The 16,484-nt window shown below is 41.6% G+C and overlaps 1 protein-coding gene across 3 annotated transcripts in view; it reads left to right on the forward strand.

Moving 5' to 3' along the window:
* Window positions 1-16,484, forward strand: part of BICD2 (BICD cargo adaptor 2) — a 79,637-nt gene that overhangs the window by 48,421 nt on the left and 14,732 nt on the right. For all 3 annotated transcript variants that reach the window (XM_042880256.1, XM_042880254.1, XM_042880255.1), the window contains exons 3-6: window positions 9,371-9,523; window positions 11,833-12,285; window positions 13,528-14,547; window positions 15,562-15,713. In XM_042880256.1, the coding sequence (XP_042736190.1) occupies window positions 9,371-9,523; window positions 11,833-12,285; window positions 13,528-14,547; window positions 15,562-15,713 (1,778 nt within the window). The remainder of the gene's footprint in view (window positions 1-9,370; window positions 9,524-11,832; window positions 12,286-13,527; window positions 14,548-15,561; window positions 15,714-16,484) is intronic.

The following is a 16,484-nucleotide window of genomic DNA, read 5'->3' on the forward strand; positions in this document are numbered from 1 at the left end:
CATTCTTTGATTTTTTTACTGTTTTTTAGAACTGAGAATACAGATGCATGTTTAAATAATGCTAAAACAAAGCTAACGGGTCTGCTCTGAAGTGAGACGTGTAGCTGGATATCAGCTGAACATGCTCCAAGTGTAAAAGTAGCTGTTAGTAAACAGGTAAAACTCCATTTCTGAAGGCAAAATGGTGACGCTTCTTTGGAGCAACCTGAATGCATGAAATGAGGTGTGCAGGACTGGATTTCTTATCCTTTAATGTATGAAAGATTCAAAGAGTCACAGTGATTTTTTTTTATTTGTTTGGTTTGTGTTTTTATCCATCCTCTTTCTTCTGTGGCTGGAGCCCCAGGCAGGGACGTCTGGGCAAGTGGGCACAGCCATTGCCTGCCTTGTTCTGTGCAGGAAGGTCAGTGCAGTGCGAGCAGCATGAGAGCAGCACGCTGCTGTGTTGGCCCGGCACACTGCATGTGCCTTCAGGTGGCAGCTGTTCTCTTCCCACCTTTTGATTTTCATTGATATTGATTTTTATACTGACATCTTCCTCTTTTATTAAAAAATAATTATGACAATTCAGTGTTTTTGTTTTTTACAAAAAAGTAGTCGTGTGCCATTTTACATCAGTTTGAAACAGAACAAAAATCCATTGTGTAGAAGAGGAATCGTGGAAATCCAGTTGATGTGCTTCGCACGTATTCAAGGAGGCATCTGCTTGTGATTCTGCTATTGTTGTTGCCCACTGATATATTCAGCAGAAGGATGTTAACAGCAGCATTTCTCTTGCTGTAATGGCTGCTGCCTAGAGACTCACAAATGATGCTGAAAATCAGGAGTTGGAAGGCTCCATTTGAGCGCTGTATATCTTCAATTTCAGGTTTTAAAGAAATGATTACATAGGTTCTTCTGACACTACATAACTGTGTGATATGCTTTTCAGTTTAATTGGCAGATTCCAGCATAGTCTATTGTTTGGGAATTTACCTGGTAGTGGCTTGCCAGGGATCTCCTCATTGTTGTAGTGTAATTAAATTGCTCCGTGCCCATCAGCACTGCAGTAATAGCAGGCTGAGCTCTTCTCTGTTGTTGTGGCTCCTTGTGACCTTCGTTATGACCTTGGGTTTGCCCGGGGCTTCAGGCCAGCAGCAGTGGAGGGAAAAAGTCTGGTATACACAGCTGTAATCTCCTAACAGATCAAAAATCAATAAGCACAATCAAGGGAGTAGCTGGAAGTGCTCTAATCAGTGGAACAATGGCTTGAAGTTGCTTTACAAAACGTTAATTAAAGAAGCTTGTTCTTTTTTCCATGGAGAGTGAAAATTTCCGCTGGGGTTTGATGGTAGCATAATTTTAGGATGCAGAAGCAGGGAGGTTGCTTTGTCCTCCCTGTGCTTGGCACTGCTTCCATTAAAGTAGGTGGCTTTTGGCAGTATTTCCAAGCAAGATTTGTTTGGGTCAGATTGGCTTTTTTTGATAATAAGAGCTCTTACTACTCTGTACCTCAAAGCTGTACTATAGTGTGCTTGGGGAAAAAAACATCCGTGGTTTAATCCGGTAGTTTTGCAGTTGATGAATTGACTCGGGATTTATTTTCAGGTCACATACAGTTGGTTTTAAGAGCATGGCTTGTGAGAGAACGTGGTTCAGGCAGAAGCACAAAGCACTGACCAGGGAATGTGCCTGCAGTACTATAAATAGCATTGCTGTACTCCTGCTGCCCCGACAAATGTATCTGTTCCTTTTTTTACCCTGTGTTTTGGTTTTCAAGTTTAGTTTGGATGTACTTTACTGGTATGACGTTTTGGCTTTTTTTTAGGTGAAATAAGTTCAGGATGGTGATGCATCACACGTACCTCCCAGCTCCCCACCCGTGCCCAGCAGGTCATTGGCAAAGGGGGGACAGATTTTTAAACAGCAGCAACTGATTTTCTCTTCTATTTCGTTAGTAAGTGTGGCTACCTCATTAACCCCTACTCCTTGTTAGCATTTGTGCCTGCAGGGAGCTGTCTTCTGCTGTTCTGAAAGAGCAAGCGAGACAAACGCCGGGCAGTTAGCATTGGCCTTGACCCAAAGCTGCCTGCCCTCTGTGTGTCAGATTCATACTGATCTGAGCTGTTTCTGATGTAGCTAAGTGTGAAGGAAAAATACTGATCTGAACTACCAGCTACTGAGAAGTCTCAAGCACTGAAATCCAAGTTGCTTTTCTGTGTGAGGTAGCTTAGGTCTGGAAGCAGGAGAGGTATCCTTGGTTTTCTGTTATCCCAGCTGTAGGAACTGAAAAACAAATGACCAATTTCAACATGTTAAATTAGTGGTTTGGATCTAGTTTTTGAGAATAGCTAAGGAAGATCGTACCGTTGCAGTTCTGTGGCCAATGTGCAAACAGACAGTAGCTCCAGGAGCAGTATTTATTGGGTCAGTTTGAGTTACTAGCAATAAAATTGGCAGTGTCAGCACAGGCACAGACATCTGCTTCTAAGAATGGTCTGCTGTCATGGTATTTTGCCTTTAAGTAGAGAATCGAGTAAAGAAGAATGGAAACTTGCACTTTTTGTGTCTTACTACAGTATGTTTCTGGTGGTTATTCTAACAGAGCTATTTGATCCCAGCCATTTGAGTTCCTCTACTTCTTGGACAAAAGCTCTTGTGGGAGGAGAAACCAGCACAGGGTCAAAGAACAGAGCTTTCTTTGTGGCAAAGGGACTGTTACGGTTCGCACACCCGTAGGTTTTTATGCAGTATAGTTTTAGTTTGATTTATCAAACTGCATGTTAGGAAAATAATCCTTTTTATAGGAAGATCTATAGAAGTGATAAGTATCACTCTTATGTGGCCAAAGGCTGATTATGGGTCAGTGACCATATAACAGGCACAGAGCGCAGTTTGTGAGTTGGTCATAGGCCAAACAGTATCTTGCCAATTCCAGGGATAACACTTGAGCATACTGTATTCTGCTGCTCCATCTGAAATGTGTCCTGCCAGGAAGAGGCTGCTGTGGCTTAAATACATTCAGAATGACTGACCTGGTGGTGCTTTGGGCTTTTTGATGCCTTCTGTAGCTGTAAGATAACAACTGAGAGGGACGAAAGAAATCTCTGGAAACAGCATTTAGTCATTGTTTGAAGATCTAATTGCTGTGTCCCCACATCTGTTTATTTCTGTAAAATACAAGCTAGCTGTGATGCACTGTTTGAAGCTCAACTGAGAAAAGGGAAGGAGACTTCATAAATTAGACATGTGAAGTAATTGTATTAAGTCATCTAAATGTTATTAAAGTCTGCCCTGCTAAGTGGTAAAGAGGACTGCCGAAAGAATATCTGAGCTGCCTGTGTCCTGCTGCTTCTAACTCATAGTTTATCACTTGGAAATCAAAAACGCAGGCTGCAACGCAGCAGCAGCGAAGGTTATGTGTATGCTGATCCCTCAGCGTCATCCTTGCTTGTCTTCTGCGTTCATTTGGTCCTTCTCTTGCCAGAAGTTCTGCCCGTGGTTTAAAAAACATAAGATAAAAATAAATGCACTAGAGACATTTGTGTAATCCTTGTGCCTGAATACTTTGATCTGGGAATGCTGAAGGATCCTGAGGCCAGATGACGACCATGGCCAAAGCCCAGTGGGACTGTGCTGTTAGCACGTGCTGCACAGGAAAAAGAAGGGTTAAGAAAATGCTTTTCTCCAGAATTGCAGTATAAAGCTTACTGTATCCATCGGTGGCACAGCTCCTTGCTGCTGAAAGCTTGAGTGCTTCTGATGCTCCATAGAGCAGGGACAAGGCTGCTGCTTCCAAGAGCAAGAGGTAACTCGTATACTTTACCCTTAAGGCCTCTGTAGGTATTCTATAATATTACCACATTTTCCTTTATTTTGTTGTGCTTTATATAAAGGAGTACCACTTCCATAACCCACATGTGAGCAAAATCTTTCATATTACCTTTGCTGCTTATAAAGTGGTATCATTAATTTAGATTAATAACTCCTTTGGGATTTACTTCATTAAAGCTGTTTGGAGAAGTGATGGAGCTCTGAGCTATAGTGATTTTGTAGTGATTGTATCTCAGGGATTAGGTAGTGTGAAGTAAGCAATTTCCACATCCAGGAGGTGTGGCACTGTGAAAGTAGGCCACTAATATCAGGAGTATAAATTTAGCCTAAGCTTTTATCTCATACTTTACATATAAATTAACTGTGGCCAAATTAAGACGGCAGGGATCCTCTAGTCTTTTGATCAGCTGAACTAGCTGAATTAACATCAAAGTTTTGTTAATGTTATTTTAATTGTGAATTGTTTCAAGTCTGACAGATCTGTGGAATCCATTGCTGAAGTCGCATAGACTTCTGACATGATGCTGCAGTGTGCTGGTATGAATCTGCCCGATAGAGTGTCACTGCTGGGAACAGCTAATGGAAACTCTAAAGCCAGCCTTTAATATTGGAGTAAGAGTCATGAGTAAGAACAGAAACAAGCCTCCTACAGACCTTGTAACAGAGGAGGGAAGGCTTTAATTAACAGGAGAAGCTCGTGCTTTGGATTATTGAAAGTATGTGGTTTGTGGATGTTTCTGATGAGGCCAGCTTGCCGCTGGTGTGCTGTAGGTGTGAGCGGCACAGAGCATGGAGCAGCCCGCCAGTGCCATGGAAGCAGGAGTGTTTTGGCCACTGATCATCGTGGTTGACAGAAGGCTGAAATCTGAAAGCAGAAATAACTTGGTCGAGGAGACAAGCATTAGAAGTTATCATTGAACTAGAAGTTTATTATGAAAATGCTTAGCTGTATTTGAACTGGGTGAGGAATAAGAGATACCTCAGGGCCCAGTGAGGAGCCATGGGCCCACATTAGTGTTCCCGTGGCTTCTGCACTGCCTCCTGACACTGCCAGGACTCCTGTGTCGAGCTGTGGGCCTGCTCTGGTGTTTGTGCTCTCCAGCTCTTCCTCAGAGCTAGGCTAAGCCTCACTGGCCCTTCTGCAGCATGGAGGTGACAGCTCCCCAGACTGCTAGCTGGCCTCCAAAGAGTTAAGCACATTCTTTGTGGCAGTGAAGGACATGGAAAGCTGCCAAGCATTTAGATTTGAGATTTGAAAAGCAGCTGGAGTTTAACTGCTCTTAGCAAGCAGTCCAGTGCAGGAAGGGGGAGACTGTAATAATAATGTTACACAGCGCCATTCATACTGCTATCATTAACTTTGGGCCAGTGTTTTCCAGCCAAGTTCCCATGCTGAGCTGGGGCCCAGAGCTGAGATGCCCTGGGCCACCAACCACAGACATTAACCCTCCTGTTACCCAGCTGGGCAGGGCTTGGATCGTGTGCAGTGCTTTGAGCAGGTTGGTAGCAAACTGCATGCTAAGTAACAGGACATGCGTGCTGCAGCAAGGCTGGGTGCTGACGGAGAAGCTCTGAGAGAATCAGACTGCCCCAGGACACACTGTGGTAGCAGACTAAACTCAGGTTTCTCTAGTATTGTGCAGAGAAGAAGTTCTGTGGCAGGGCATTTCCTCAATGTTGCAATAAACCCATCCTTAGTGTCACAACTTTACAAAGCTTTGTGTAATGGTTTGCAAAAAAATGAATAAATCTTGAGCTAAGTGCATTAGTGCTGAGGCACCACCCTACTAATCACGGCTAAAGAAGGTCTCAGGCATGCCCATGCTAAGATGCTTCATCGTGGGGATGTTATAAGAGGACAAGTTTGGTACTTGTGCATTTTTGCTACTGCGGTTTCAGTATAGCTGTCTTCCATTAGTATTTCAGAGAGTGGCGTGCTTTCTTAGCTACTGTCCTTTATTTGTCTGCTTTCCATGGGAGGGTAGATGTGTTGTGAGTTACACCTATTCCATCTGTTCTTTCTTAACACTCGTGATTTTTGTTCCTTGCAGGATATTTTTCATAGAGTTCAGCCTGTTTGTGCTTGGAAAGTCTCAGCATGTCTCATGTGAATCAGCTCTTCAGAGCCTCTCTCCTAGCCCAAATAAAACAAAAACCAGCAACTTCTGCTTGGAAGGGTGAATCGGGTCAGGTTCACTCACCAAAGTAACTCCTAATACATAAGGCTGGTACAACTGGACCAAGTGTGGATAAACCTCAAAAGAGATCTATTTATCCATCTGCTGTGAGCTCTCTTACCATGAGTTGCAGAACAACCCAGAAAGCCAACACATGTGTTCTCAGTCTGTATTTAGGAGGCTTGTGTTGAGCTTCTGAGATATGTAGCAGGGCAGAGCTGCCTCAGCAGCCTCTGTTCATAGTTCAAATTCCTGTGAGATCACAGGAGGCAAGTGGTGTCCTGATGGGCTTTGAGCTTCTTGGGTACTTTAGTCCGCAGCTACCACTGTAGGATTTTTTTATTCCTAATTCCAAAGTGAAATGGTACTCCTGAGAGGCACCTGGGAAGTGAGGCTTTGAGTGGGATATGAGTCATCTTTCTTGAGGCTTTTCTTGGCTTGGTAATTTTTTCTTTATGAAAAGGGATTAAAGCTTGGCTTCACTTTTGAAAACCCTTGAAATGCTGTTCTGCTTCTGAGTGACCGCAGTGCTCTGCCTTTCTCTTTCCTTTCCCTGTTTGCATCAGCCTCTGTCAGTAATAACACCAAGGCCTATGAGGTTTAGCAGCTTTTTAGCAGATATTCCATGTCACCTTATGAATTGAAGCAAAAGAGCAGAGGAGTCTCAACTACAAGTTTAGTCTAATATCTGTTTTTTTTTCCCAGTGTGCTTCTATAAACAAGACAGCAAAAACATTTTCTATAGGTTCTTTAAAGCGTGTAGATCTAAAATGCTCTGAGAGCATCTTAGCTTTCCTGGCAGTGTTTGAAGAGGAGCACACCAGTTCTGTGTACAGAATCCATGCTGGATAAGGTAACAGAGTTGCATGTATGGCTGGAAGCAAAGAACATGTAGTCAGGTGAGACAGCCTTGGCATTTCTCTGCCTCTAGCTGGTTCTGGCTTTAGTTTGCCCTTGCCAGATTTAAGCAGGCCCATTGAGCTGATTTAAGGGCCCCACTGAGAGGCCTTCTCTGAGTCAAAGCTGAGAAGAAGAAAATGCCAAAGACAGGCTTTCTAGCAGCAGGATCAGGGTGGTGTATAGCTTTGGGTGTCATCACTTCAGGATCTAGGGGGGAGACTTTTGTGTATGGAGAATATTCTCTGGATTAACTAGCTAAGGGGCTTTGCCAGGTGGGCAGACACTCAGCAGAGCTTTATGGCCATCAGCATCCACATAGTGATAGTGGTGCTTTGTAAATGCTGTATTCATTGCTTAGTGTGGAGATATGACTTTTTGTATATCCAGGAGCCTAGCCAGGCATGCCCTTGTGTTCCAGCTCCCTCTTTTCTCCTAACTTGTATTGTTTGGGGCACAGGAGGAAGGAGGGATTCACCAAGGCACTGCAGCAGCAAGAAATGCTGTAATCACAGAAAGGTTCTGGTTTAAACTTATCTCTAGGTCATCTCACCTTTTCTGTGTACTTGAAGAATGTAAAACAGCACTTGTGAGAAGATGTGCAATGTACACGTGTCTGTCTTTAAATACGTGAATACTGTTTGGCTGTTTAAAAAGAAGTCTTCACTATAATGTGAAATAGCATTGCACTGATTTAACCTTGCTGCTTGTAAGCGTGCACATTTATCTGACAAGAAAATGCTAAGAGCAGAGGGAAGGTACAGTGAGCTAAACAGACAATTAATCTTGGTTATATCTTCCTTCTGTGCTCAGGAAACGAGGGAGTTATTTTTAAATCTGTCCTTCCTGTATATACTGAAACAGTGATTTTTTTTCTTTTTTTTAATGTGCTAGACAAAGCACAATACTTTCACATTAAATAATGAGCTCTTAATGCTGCTCTGAATTAAACGGACAGGATTGCACAAAAACCCTTCTTTATCCAAACAAGAATGGCTCCAATAATTTCTCCAGGCATTGACCTCTGCAAAGATCAGGTCATCCACGGACAAACAGAAGCTAAGCAACCTGAATGGTGGTTGGGGAGAGAAGCTCTGTGGGAGGTCTGCCACTTTCGTTTCCCTTGCTCAGGAATTGGGAGAATTACAGAGCTCCTAGTTTGTGTGAAACTTGGACTGATGTGAAGGTCTTTTGCAGTCTTAACAGTTCAACAGTTGGGATTATCGGGCTGGGGGCTCTTTCTGCCAAAGGTGAGAGGTCTCAGCTCTCAAAGAGGAATTTAGGACATGAATTCATGTCAGTCCGTAGCCTTTAGCTACCACGGTGTGGTTTGCTGTAGCTCTGAATTTGGGCCAATGTAGAGCCAGTACCTGCTCACAGAAACTTGGAAACTTCAGGAACGTTTAATTGGGTAAATAATTCTGCAGCTTTGGTTCCAAACCTAGACTGTGCAGTTCAGGTTTCATTAGACTCCAGCTTTTTTTTTTTTTTTTTTGCTAGAAGCTGAGGGAATCTGCCAGGAAGCTTCCAGGTGGAATCACAGGGTGAGTCTTGGCCTAGGCTTTGCAGTAACATTCTCTAACCACAAAGCAAAAAACATCTGTACTGGAGGAACTGTCTGGATTATGCACTGCTGTGGTTGAGAATCAGTAGAGAAATGTGATGCACGCTTGGCAGTGTCTCACTTGCATTATTGTACTCTAGCGTCTCCTTTCAGTGATTAATGTTTATTTTTGCTTCTCAGTGTTGCTCTTTTCTTTGTTGCTAAAAATAAGCAGGCAAGTTTATATAGTCTAATGTTTATCTGACATGAGAGTAAACTAATTTGTCTTACAGTTGCAGGTAGTTCTGAGGCTGTGTTCAGAACATGCCAGGTACAGGTCTTGGCATGTGCTCCCACCACAAACGTTCCGTTTACCTTATAGTTCTCTGTCAGTGCCAGCTGATACCTATGCTTTATTTCTGTGTGTTCCTGCAGCACACTCACAAGGGGACTTGGACCTTAATTTATCCATTTCTGTAGGTACTATTGCTGACTTTCTTATTTCTAACAACATAGAGAACACTAAGGGAATCTGAATTTATGTGGACTGTAACCTAAATAATTGAATTGTCTGGAGTTATCTGCATCTCCTTCTCTTGTGAAAACCCCTTCTCGTTTAAGTGTTGATGGAGGCAGGTGTTGACTTCCAGTCTGGCAAAATGTCCTCTGCTGCTTACAGTCAGTGAGACAACATTGGTGTGAATGCTGATTTACCTGCTTGCTTGTTAACTTTTGAGTTGAAGGTGGAGTGAGACTCTGTAAGAGAGGTAAGAAAACAAAATCTAGCTACTGTAACTGGGTTTTCTGTAATTTTATGGACTGGGGGAAGAGTTTCTGTTTGAATAGAATCTAACTGATTAATGCACATAAGGAAAAATGACCATTTGAAATGTTTTTGTGGCAGACCAAATCACCCTCACTTTGGGGTTTGCTTTTCCAGGCCAATCAGAATGTGGAGATCCAAAGGGCCCGCCTGCGAGATGATATTAAGGAATATAAATTCCGAGAAGCCCGTTTGCTGCAAGACTACACTGAGCTTGAAGAAGAAAACATCTGTCTCCAGAAACAAGTGTCTGTCCTGAAGCAAAATCAGGCAAGTGTTTCAAAATAGTGAGCATTGCTCTCATAGCACTGGTTAATTCCTGTGTTGCAGCTTGGTTCCGTCTCCTTGTTTGAACAGACACTTCTTTTCCATATGTATATTATTTTTGAGACTACAAACTCAAAAACTTCAGTACAAAGAGTTGTTCCAAAAGTGTTGAAGCTTTTTCTGACTGTTTCTGCATAGTTGTTGAGGCCATGTTGCTTTATTTTGAGGTCCAAGTCCTTCCATGGCCTTCTTTCTCTTTCTTGGAAGTAGAATTTTTCCAGCTGCGCTTTGTTACTTGGTTCAATCTTTTCTTTGCACTTTTCTTTCAGTGCTTACTATCCATTCTCCTCTACCATGTCTGTAACTGGATGTATTTCTGAACATAGATTTATATTGCTGCTCAGTGCTTGCGTTACTTGACCAGTTCTGTTCTTCTCTTCTGGCTGCTTTCATTAAATGTGAACTACAGATATGGTTACTCTGTGCTGTCAGACCTTATCTGAGAAGTCGTGGCTGGGCTATCTTTGTAATCTTGGAAAAGAAAACTGCATTTTTGGAACAATTCAGGAATTTCCCTCAGTTATCATTTCTGGAGATAATTAAATTAAACATAGTCTTTGGCCCGTTTCACTGTTTTTATGCTTCAGGTCCCTGTTCATCCCACTGTTTAAGCAAAACTCACTGTTCAGTTGAGAGACCAGTATAGTATTCCTGAAATGAAAGGATTTTGAGGTCAGCTGTAGTTTTAATACAATCTGTTGTGGTGAGCACTTAGTAAAAGCTTTGCTTGTTGGTTGTTTTTTTTTTAATTAATTCTCCTCCTGTGTTCTGATTGAAAGCTGCTCTACCAAGCAAGGCTGAATGTACTTCACTTATTTCCATGTGAACCTTTGTCAGTGTTTACCTCTTTGACCTCACTGTGCCCAAAAGAAGGTTCCAGGTTGTGCCTGTTCTCACCTGCATATATTTGGTCTAATTAAGCTTACTGGGGTGCTCTGACATCGTGTGGTAGGGATGAAGGAGGAATTGTGCTCTACACGCAGACTAGAAGAGATAGCGATCTGATAAATTCAGGTCTGTACAGGTTGTTGCTTTTAATTTTTACTATTTTTGTCTCATCTATCCTTTTAGGAGAAGCAGGTGAAAGTTCCCAGCTCTGTGTTCACATTCTAAAATAATGAGATTCAAAAATGCTGTTTCTCTGGGTTGAGCCAGATTTAACCTCAGATGCTATCTTGTCAGTTGCTAGTAATTACTGACTACTTTTGGTATTCTGGAACCTTTAAAAATATTCGGCAGTCTTAGATATTTGAGCTCAGTTAATTTTTTACATGGCAGTCCAATATTTCGTTTCATACCTTGTCATTATCCTACTTGATGAATTTTATTAAGCTTTAATAACTCCACTGGCATAACTAGAAGAATCCATCACGTTTTCCCAGGCTTTAGTTGCCAGACTGAATTAGCATGATTGGATCCTGTTTTTTAAATGGTGTGTTTCAGCACTTGTGCATATTGGCACCTGAAGTTTCTTTTATAGCTAGCAAAAAGTAGTCATATAATTTAGCATGGTTTCTTTGTTCAAGGTAAGGAAGGATATCCTTCAATCTTTTCTTTTTTTCAAGAGATTCAAAAGCTCACACTTTGTTTGTGTTCATAATTTCAGTGCAAGAGAGGTTTAAAAATAATGCAGTCTTACAGGTAAAAACTTACAGCATCCTGTAAGATGTCATTTAACTGTCTGAGTTGTAGCCCTGACAATGATGTGCTGCTGAAACAACGATGGCAGAAATAATAGAACATTGTATTTTGAATGTATAAAAGCAGAGTTGGATTGCTAGGTGTGTCCCACCAGTGGGATTGAGCATTGACATACATGAAAAGCAATGCAGGAGAGAATCAGAAGCATAGTTTTGGGGGACTCTGTTTCAGAAACGTTGAGGCAAAGTTTGTGGGAAGGCTGATCAGGGAATCTGTTAATCAAACATAAGAAAGGTTTCCATAATGTGCTAGGAAAGCCTGTTTTGTGATGCCTCTGTATCACACACTGCACCTTTCAGCTATCTTAATTAAGGTGGAGTCAATCAACTCAGTTGACAGTTTGCTTAGGAATTTTATTCTATGATGTGTGTGAAGGTAAGCAGGCAGTGATTGCAGCAGCAGCACGACAGTGCAGCAGTGGGACCTCAGAGAAAGAATTACTTCCTTCTCACCACGTTCAGTGAAATCAAACATCCAGAAGTAAAAATACTTGGTGCTTTGCAGGCAGACGTTTTCATTAGCAGTTTGTTCCCCTGTTTGTGTATTTTCAGGTGGAGTTTGAAGGTCTGAAACATGAAATCAAAAGACTTGAGGAGGAAACAGAGTTTCTCAACAGCCAGCTGGAAGATGCCATCCGGCTGAAGGAGATCTCTGAACGTCAGCTGGAAGAGGCCTTGGAGACGCTGAAGACGGAGCGAGAGCAGAAGAACAACCTTCGTAAGGAGCTGTCTCACTATATGAACATCAATGACTCCATGTACAACAGTCACCTGAACATCTCTTTGGACGGTCTGAAGTTCAGTGATGAAGCCACGGAGCCCAATAATGACGAAATCATGAATGGATTTGAACAAAATTGCCTGACCAAACACAGCAATGGCAAGAACAATACATCAACCCCCAAGAAAAATGAAGGCTTCCCTCCAGCACCAAGTCTGGTTTCAGATCTTCTCAGTGAATTAAACATTTCTGAAATCCAGAAGCTGAAACAACAGCTTGTGCAGGTAAGCATGTTCTCTAAACAACTATGTACTTACAAATAAGTGCTAGAGTTCATTCAGATTGGAATTTCAGTCTTCTCAGTATTTTAGGGGGACACCTTACAGTATGAATTGTATTTCTGAAGTCTTTAGTTGCTTTAGAACACAGCTGTCCGAGCTTTTGGCTTGTCTGGCCTGCGCTGGGTGAAGAGGTATTGTTTTGGGCTGCATATAAAATACGTAATATAATTAATGTAGACAAGTGACAAAATCTTTTTTTAATACATTTTTGATTAAAACATAAAAGAAGGCAACAAAAACATAAACTAGCTGGTTGGACACCTATGCTTTAGAATTTGAGGATGTTAAATGTTTGGCAGCGTAAAATCCATATTCTGGTATTTTTAAATTATTATTAAAAGAAGCTAAATTTGGTCATGTTTTGTTTGGTGGAATGTCAGAATGCAATACATGCTGTGTCCTCTACGTTACTTGTAGCGAGAAACTTAATAGTGTAAGTATTTTGTTAATGAATGGATAGCTATTCCAGGCACTTTCATCAAAAGGAGTTTTGCACAACCATATCTGTTTTCTGTAATTATTTCTAAAATTACAGGTTTTTAATTGGTGCCAAGCATTTCTGTGTTATGTATGTTCTTTTGGGAGGCTGCAGAGCATGAAACCAAGTACATATTTCTGTTGCTGAGAAGAGTTTTAAGGTCATTTTGTATTTATTTTTTTTAAGAGCCCTATTAGAAAGAACCATTGTGGAAAAATGGATTTCTTTCAAAATGAGAACTTTCTGAGGAGAATCTTCAAAACTTTCAGTATTTCTGAGGCTTTGCATTCTGGACTGTCCTATGTTTGTGATAACTTTCTCTTAGGCCAATTTAGAAAATATTTTGATGGAACTCCAAGCTCCCACTGTTGACTAACTGCTTGCTGTCTTATATTTACTTGAAAATTTGTATTATAACAGTAAATTTTAGCTTATCTTCAGCTGTGAGCATATTTTTACAAAGAAATGCCCATTTTAGAATGAAAATAAGATATTTGGGGAGAAACGCAGCTCAGAATAGTTCCTTGGGTCTTTTTCTTTTTTTTTTCTTCTTCTTTTTGAGTACATGAAATAGCCTTTTCAATAATGTGCATGTGATCAGGTTTCTGTAACCATGTGGACCTCGGCCTAAGTTGCTGTCTCTTAAAATGAAGCCACTTAAGTGAAAAGGTTTCCTTGACGTGGTTGTCTCTGTTCATGTGTTTCAGATGGAAAGAGAAAAAGTGAATTTGTTAACGACGCTACAGGAATCACAGAAACAGCTGGAAAACACCCGGGGGGCCCTCTCAGAGCAGCATGAGAAAGTTGGCAGGCTTACTGAAAACCTGAACGCAATGAAGAAACTCCAGGTCAGCAAGGAGCGCCAGTCTGCCCTGGACAACGAGAAGGACCGAGACAGCCATGAAGATGGAGATTACTACGAAGTTGACATCAATGGACCAGAGATCCTGGAGTGCAAATACAAAGTGGCTGTGGCAGAGATTACTGACCTAAAAGAAGAACTTAAAAATCTTAAGGCCAAATACAAAGAATGTGAGTCTAAGTATGAGGAAGAGAAGAACAGATATGAGACCGAGAGCCAAGCTCTTACGGAAAAGATTGCGTCGTTAGAAAAATCCAGCAGGCATGATAGAGAGCAAGTGGCCAGGCTGGAAAAGGAGCTGAAGAAAGTCAGTGATGTTGCTGGAGAAACGCAGGGCAGTCTCAGTGTGGCCCAAGATGAACTAGTCACCTTCAGTGAGGAGCTGGCCAATTTATACCACCATGTCTGCATGTGCAACAATGAAACTCCAAACAGGGTGATGCTGGATTACTACAAAGAAGGCAAAGGAGGACGCAGTAGTCCAGAGGCCAAGGGAAGGAGGTCTCCTATTCTTCTCTCCAAAGGGCTGTTAACGATTGATCTAGGGAAGGCAGAGAATGGAAGCGGTGACAGCAGCCCATCTCCAGTGTCATCTCTGCCATCTCCCGTGTCGGATCCTCGGAAGGAACCGATGAACATTTACAACTTGATAGCTATAATCCGCGATCAGATCAAACACCTGCAAGCTGCTGTGGACAGAACAACTGAGTTGTCCAGGCAGCGTGTTGCTACTCAAGAACTTGGGCCAGTGGTGGACAAAGACAAGGAAGCTCTCATGGAAGAAATCCTGAAGTTGAAGTCCTTGCTGAGCACCAAGAGAGAGCAGATAGCAACTCTGAGAACTGTGCTCAAGGCCAACAAACAGGTTAGTGGGTCTTACAGATGGGATGGTTATATATATATATCAGGTCATAAATACAGCAGAGTTTATCTTTGAGGACATACTGCTGTTTCTTAAGTTCAGTGGAGCTTTTCTTCCTGATATCTGTAGGGAAGCAGGCTGAGAAGAGGCAAGCTGTTTTAGGTGAGGTACACAGCTGCACTACTGTGAAGCTGAGCACTGGAGCTGTAACTGGCTTTTGGCTGTCACATACTCATGAGAATTGTTTTTTAGGTATAGATTGAAGCTACCTAATGTGAATCATATCAGATTATGTTTAATGTAAGAAACATAAAATGAAGAAAGAACTTATTTTCTATTTGAAAGAATTCTAGAGTTCTTAAGCTTATGTCCTCCCTTAAATTGCAAAGTAAAATAAAGTTTTCCAAGATGAGGATGCGATACAAGAATGTGGTAACAATAACAAGGTTGAAAGGTAAAATCAGTCTTTGGTGCTTGGACTGTGTCATACAGATTTGCAGGGCAGTGGTGAAAATAAGGCACTAAGGCAGTGCTAAGGCACTGTGACATGCTTTGTTGTCTCCTCTGAAGTAATACGAGTACAGCATTGTGTAAGAAATAAATATGTACTGTCAGCTTCCTTTTTTACTGTATTTTAACATAAAGTTATCCCATAACGTAAGATGATCAAAATGCTCTAAGTGCAAGTTATGGATGGATGTGTGTAAATGTAGACATGCTAGACATTTTTGTTCTTTGTGTTGAAGTATGTAATGCCTACTTTCATTTCAGTAGTTAGAGCTAGGCATTACTAAATGCATACTGCATAACTTCCTAGGTGCTGATGCATGTTGGTGGGAGCAGGAGCCCCCCTATATCCCATCTGTTTCCAGTGCTCAAAGATGAAATTTTGTTTAATCTGTTCAAGAGAAGTTGACCAGAAGTTTAACATCCCAATACTAAGTAAATGCTTAATTATGTGAAGGGGTGAAGTGTTCCATTAACTGCTATGTTTCTGTTCTTCTTGGTAAATGATAGACTGCAGAGGTAGCTCTTGCCAACTTAAAAAGCAAGTATGAAAATGAGAAAGCTATGGTTACGGAGACGATGATGAAGCTGCGAAATGAGCTGAAGGCTTTGAAAGAAGATGCTGCTACCTTTTCTTCCCTGAGAGCAATGTTTGCTACAAGGTAAAGAATATCTGAACTCTGCAAAATATGTCATTCCTTGCTTGTGTGGGGGAGCAGCTGAGCATCCTGGACACAAGCAGCAAAGCTGCCCATGCAGTAAGTGGCCGGGTGGCGTGTCCTTTTCCACATTCATTGCTCACAGTGTTTGTCTGCAGTGTGTTCTTGTTGATGAGGAAAATGCTAGGATTATAGTATGCTGCTACAAAACAGGAGTTCGATGTGGGGTTATTTAAATAATTTGAGTTATTGTCCCTATTGACCATTATCCTTGGTTCTTGAAGTCCTTAAAGCTGAGGACTGACATTTATCAATGCTAAATAAGTGCTTCTTATTCAATGAAGATTTCACTTTGCTTGACCTGGAGCAATTAAGAAAAACAAACAAACAAAGATGCTGGCAAACACAAACGTACATTGTTAGGTTGCCTGATCTGCAGTTGGCATCTTTCATTTCATTTACCAATGTGAACTCAACAGGGTCATCAGAACTTGCTTCTGCTCCTTAGTTGTGCTTTGTGGTGTTAGCAGATAATGTATACTTGCTGACGCATCATGCGCTGTACAAGTGAGAAGTTCATCTTGACTTAGGTGTTGCTCACTGCTACTGCCATTTCTTTAAAAATTGACATGTTTCTCTTTGAGAAACATTGAAGTACCAACCTTATTACAGAATGCAGCTCTCACAGCTAAGGAATGTGCAGTTGCCTCCTGTGTGCAGAGAATCCTGGAAACCAAACCAAAGCAAACAAACAAAAAGGAAACAACAAAAAAA

The sequence above is a fragment of the Lagopus leucura genome, unplaced genomic scaffold (assembly GCF_019238085.1).
Source record: "Lagopus leucura isolate 7727_CA_CO unplaced genomic scaffold, USGS_WTPT01 Super-Scaffold_100026, whole genome shotgun sequence".
NCBI lineage: Eukaryota > Metazoa > Chordata > Aves > Galliformes > Phasianidae > Lagopus > Lagopus leucura.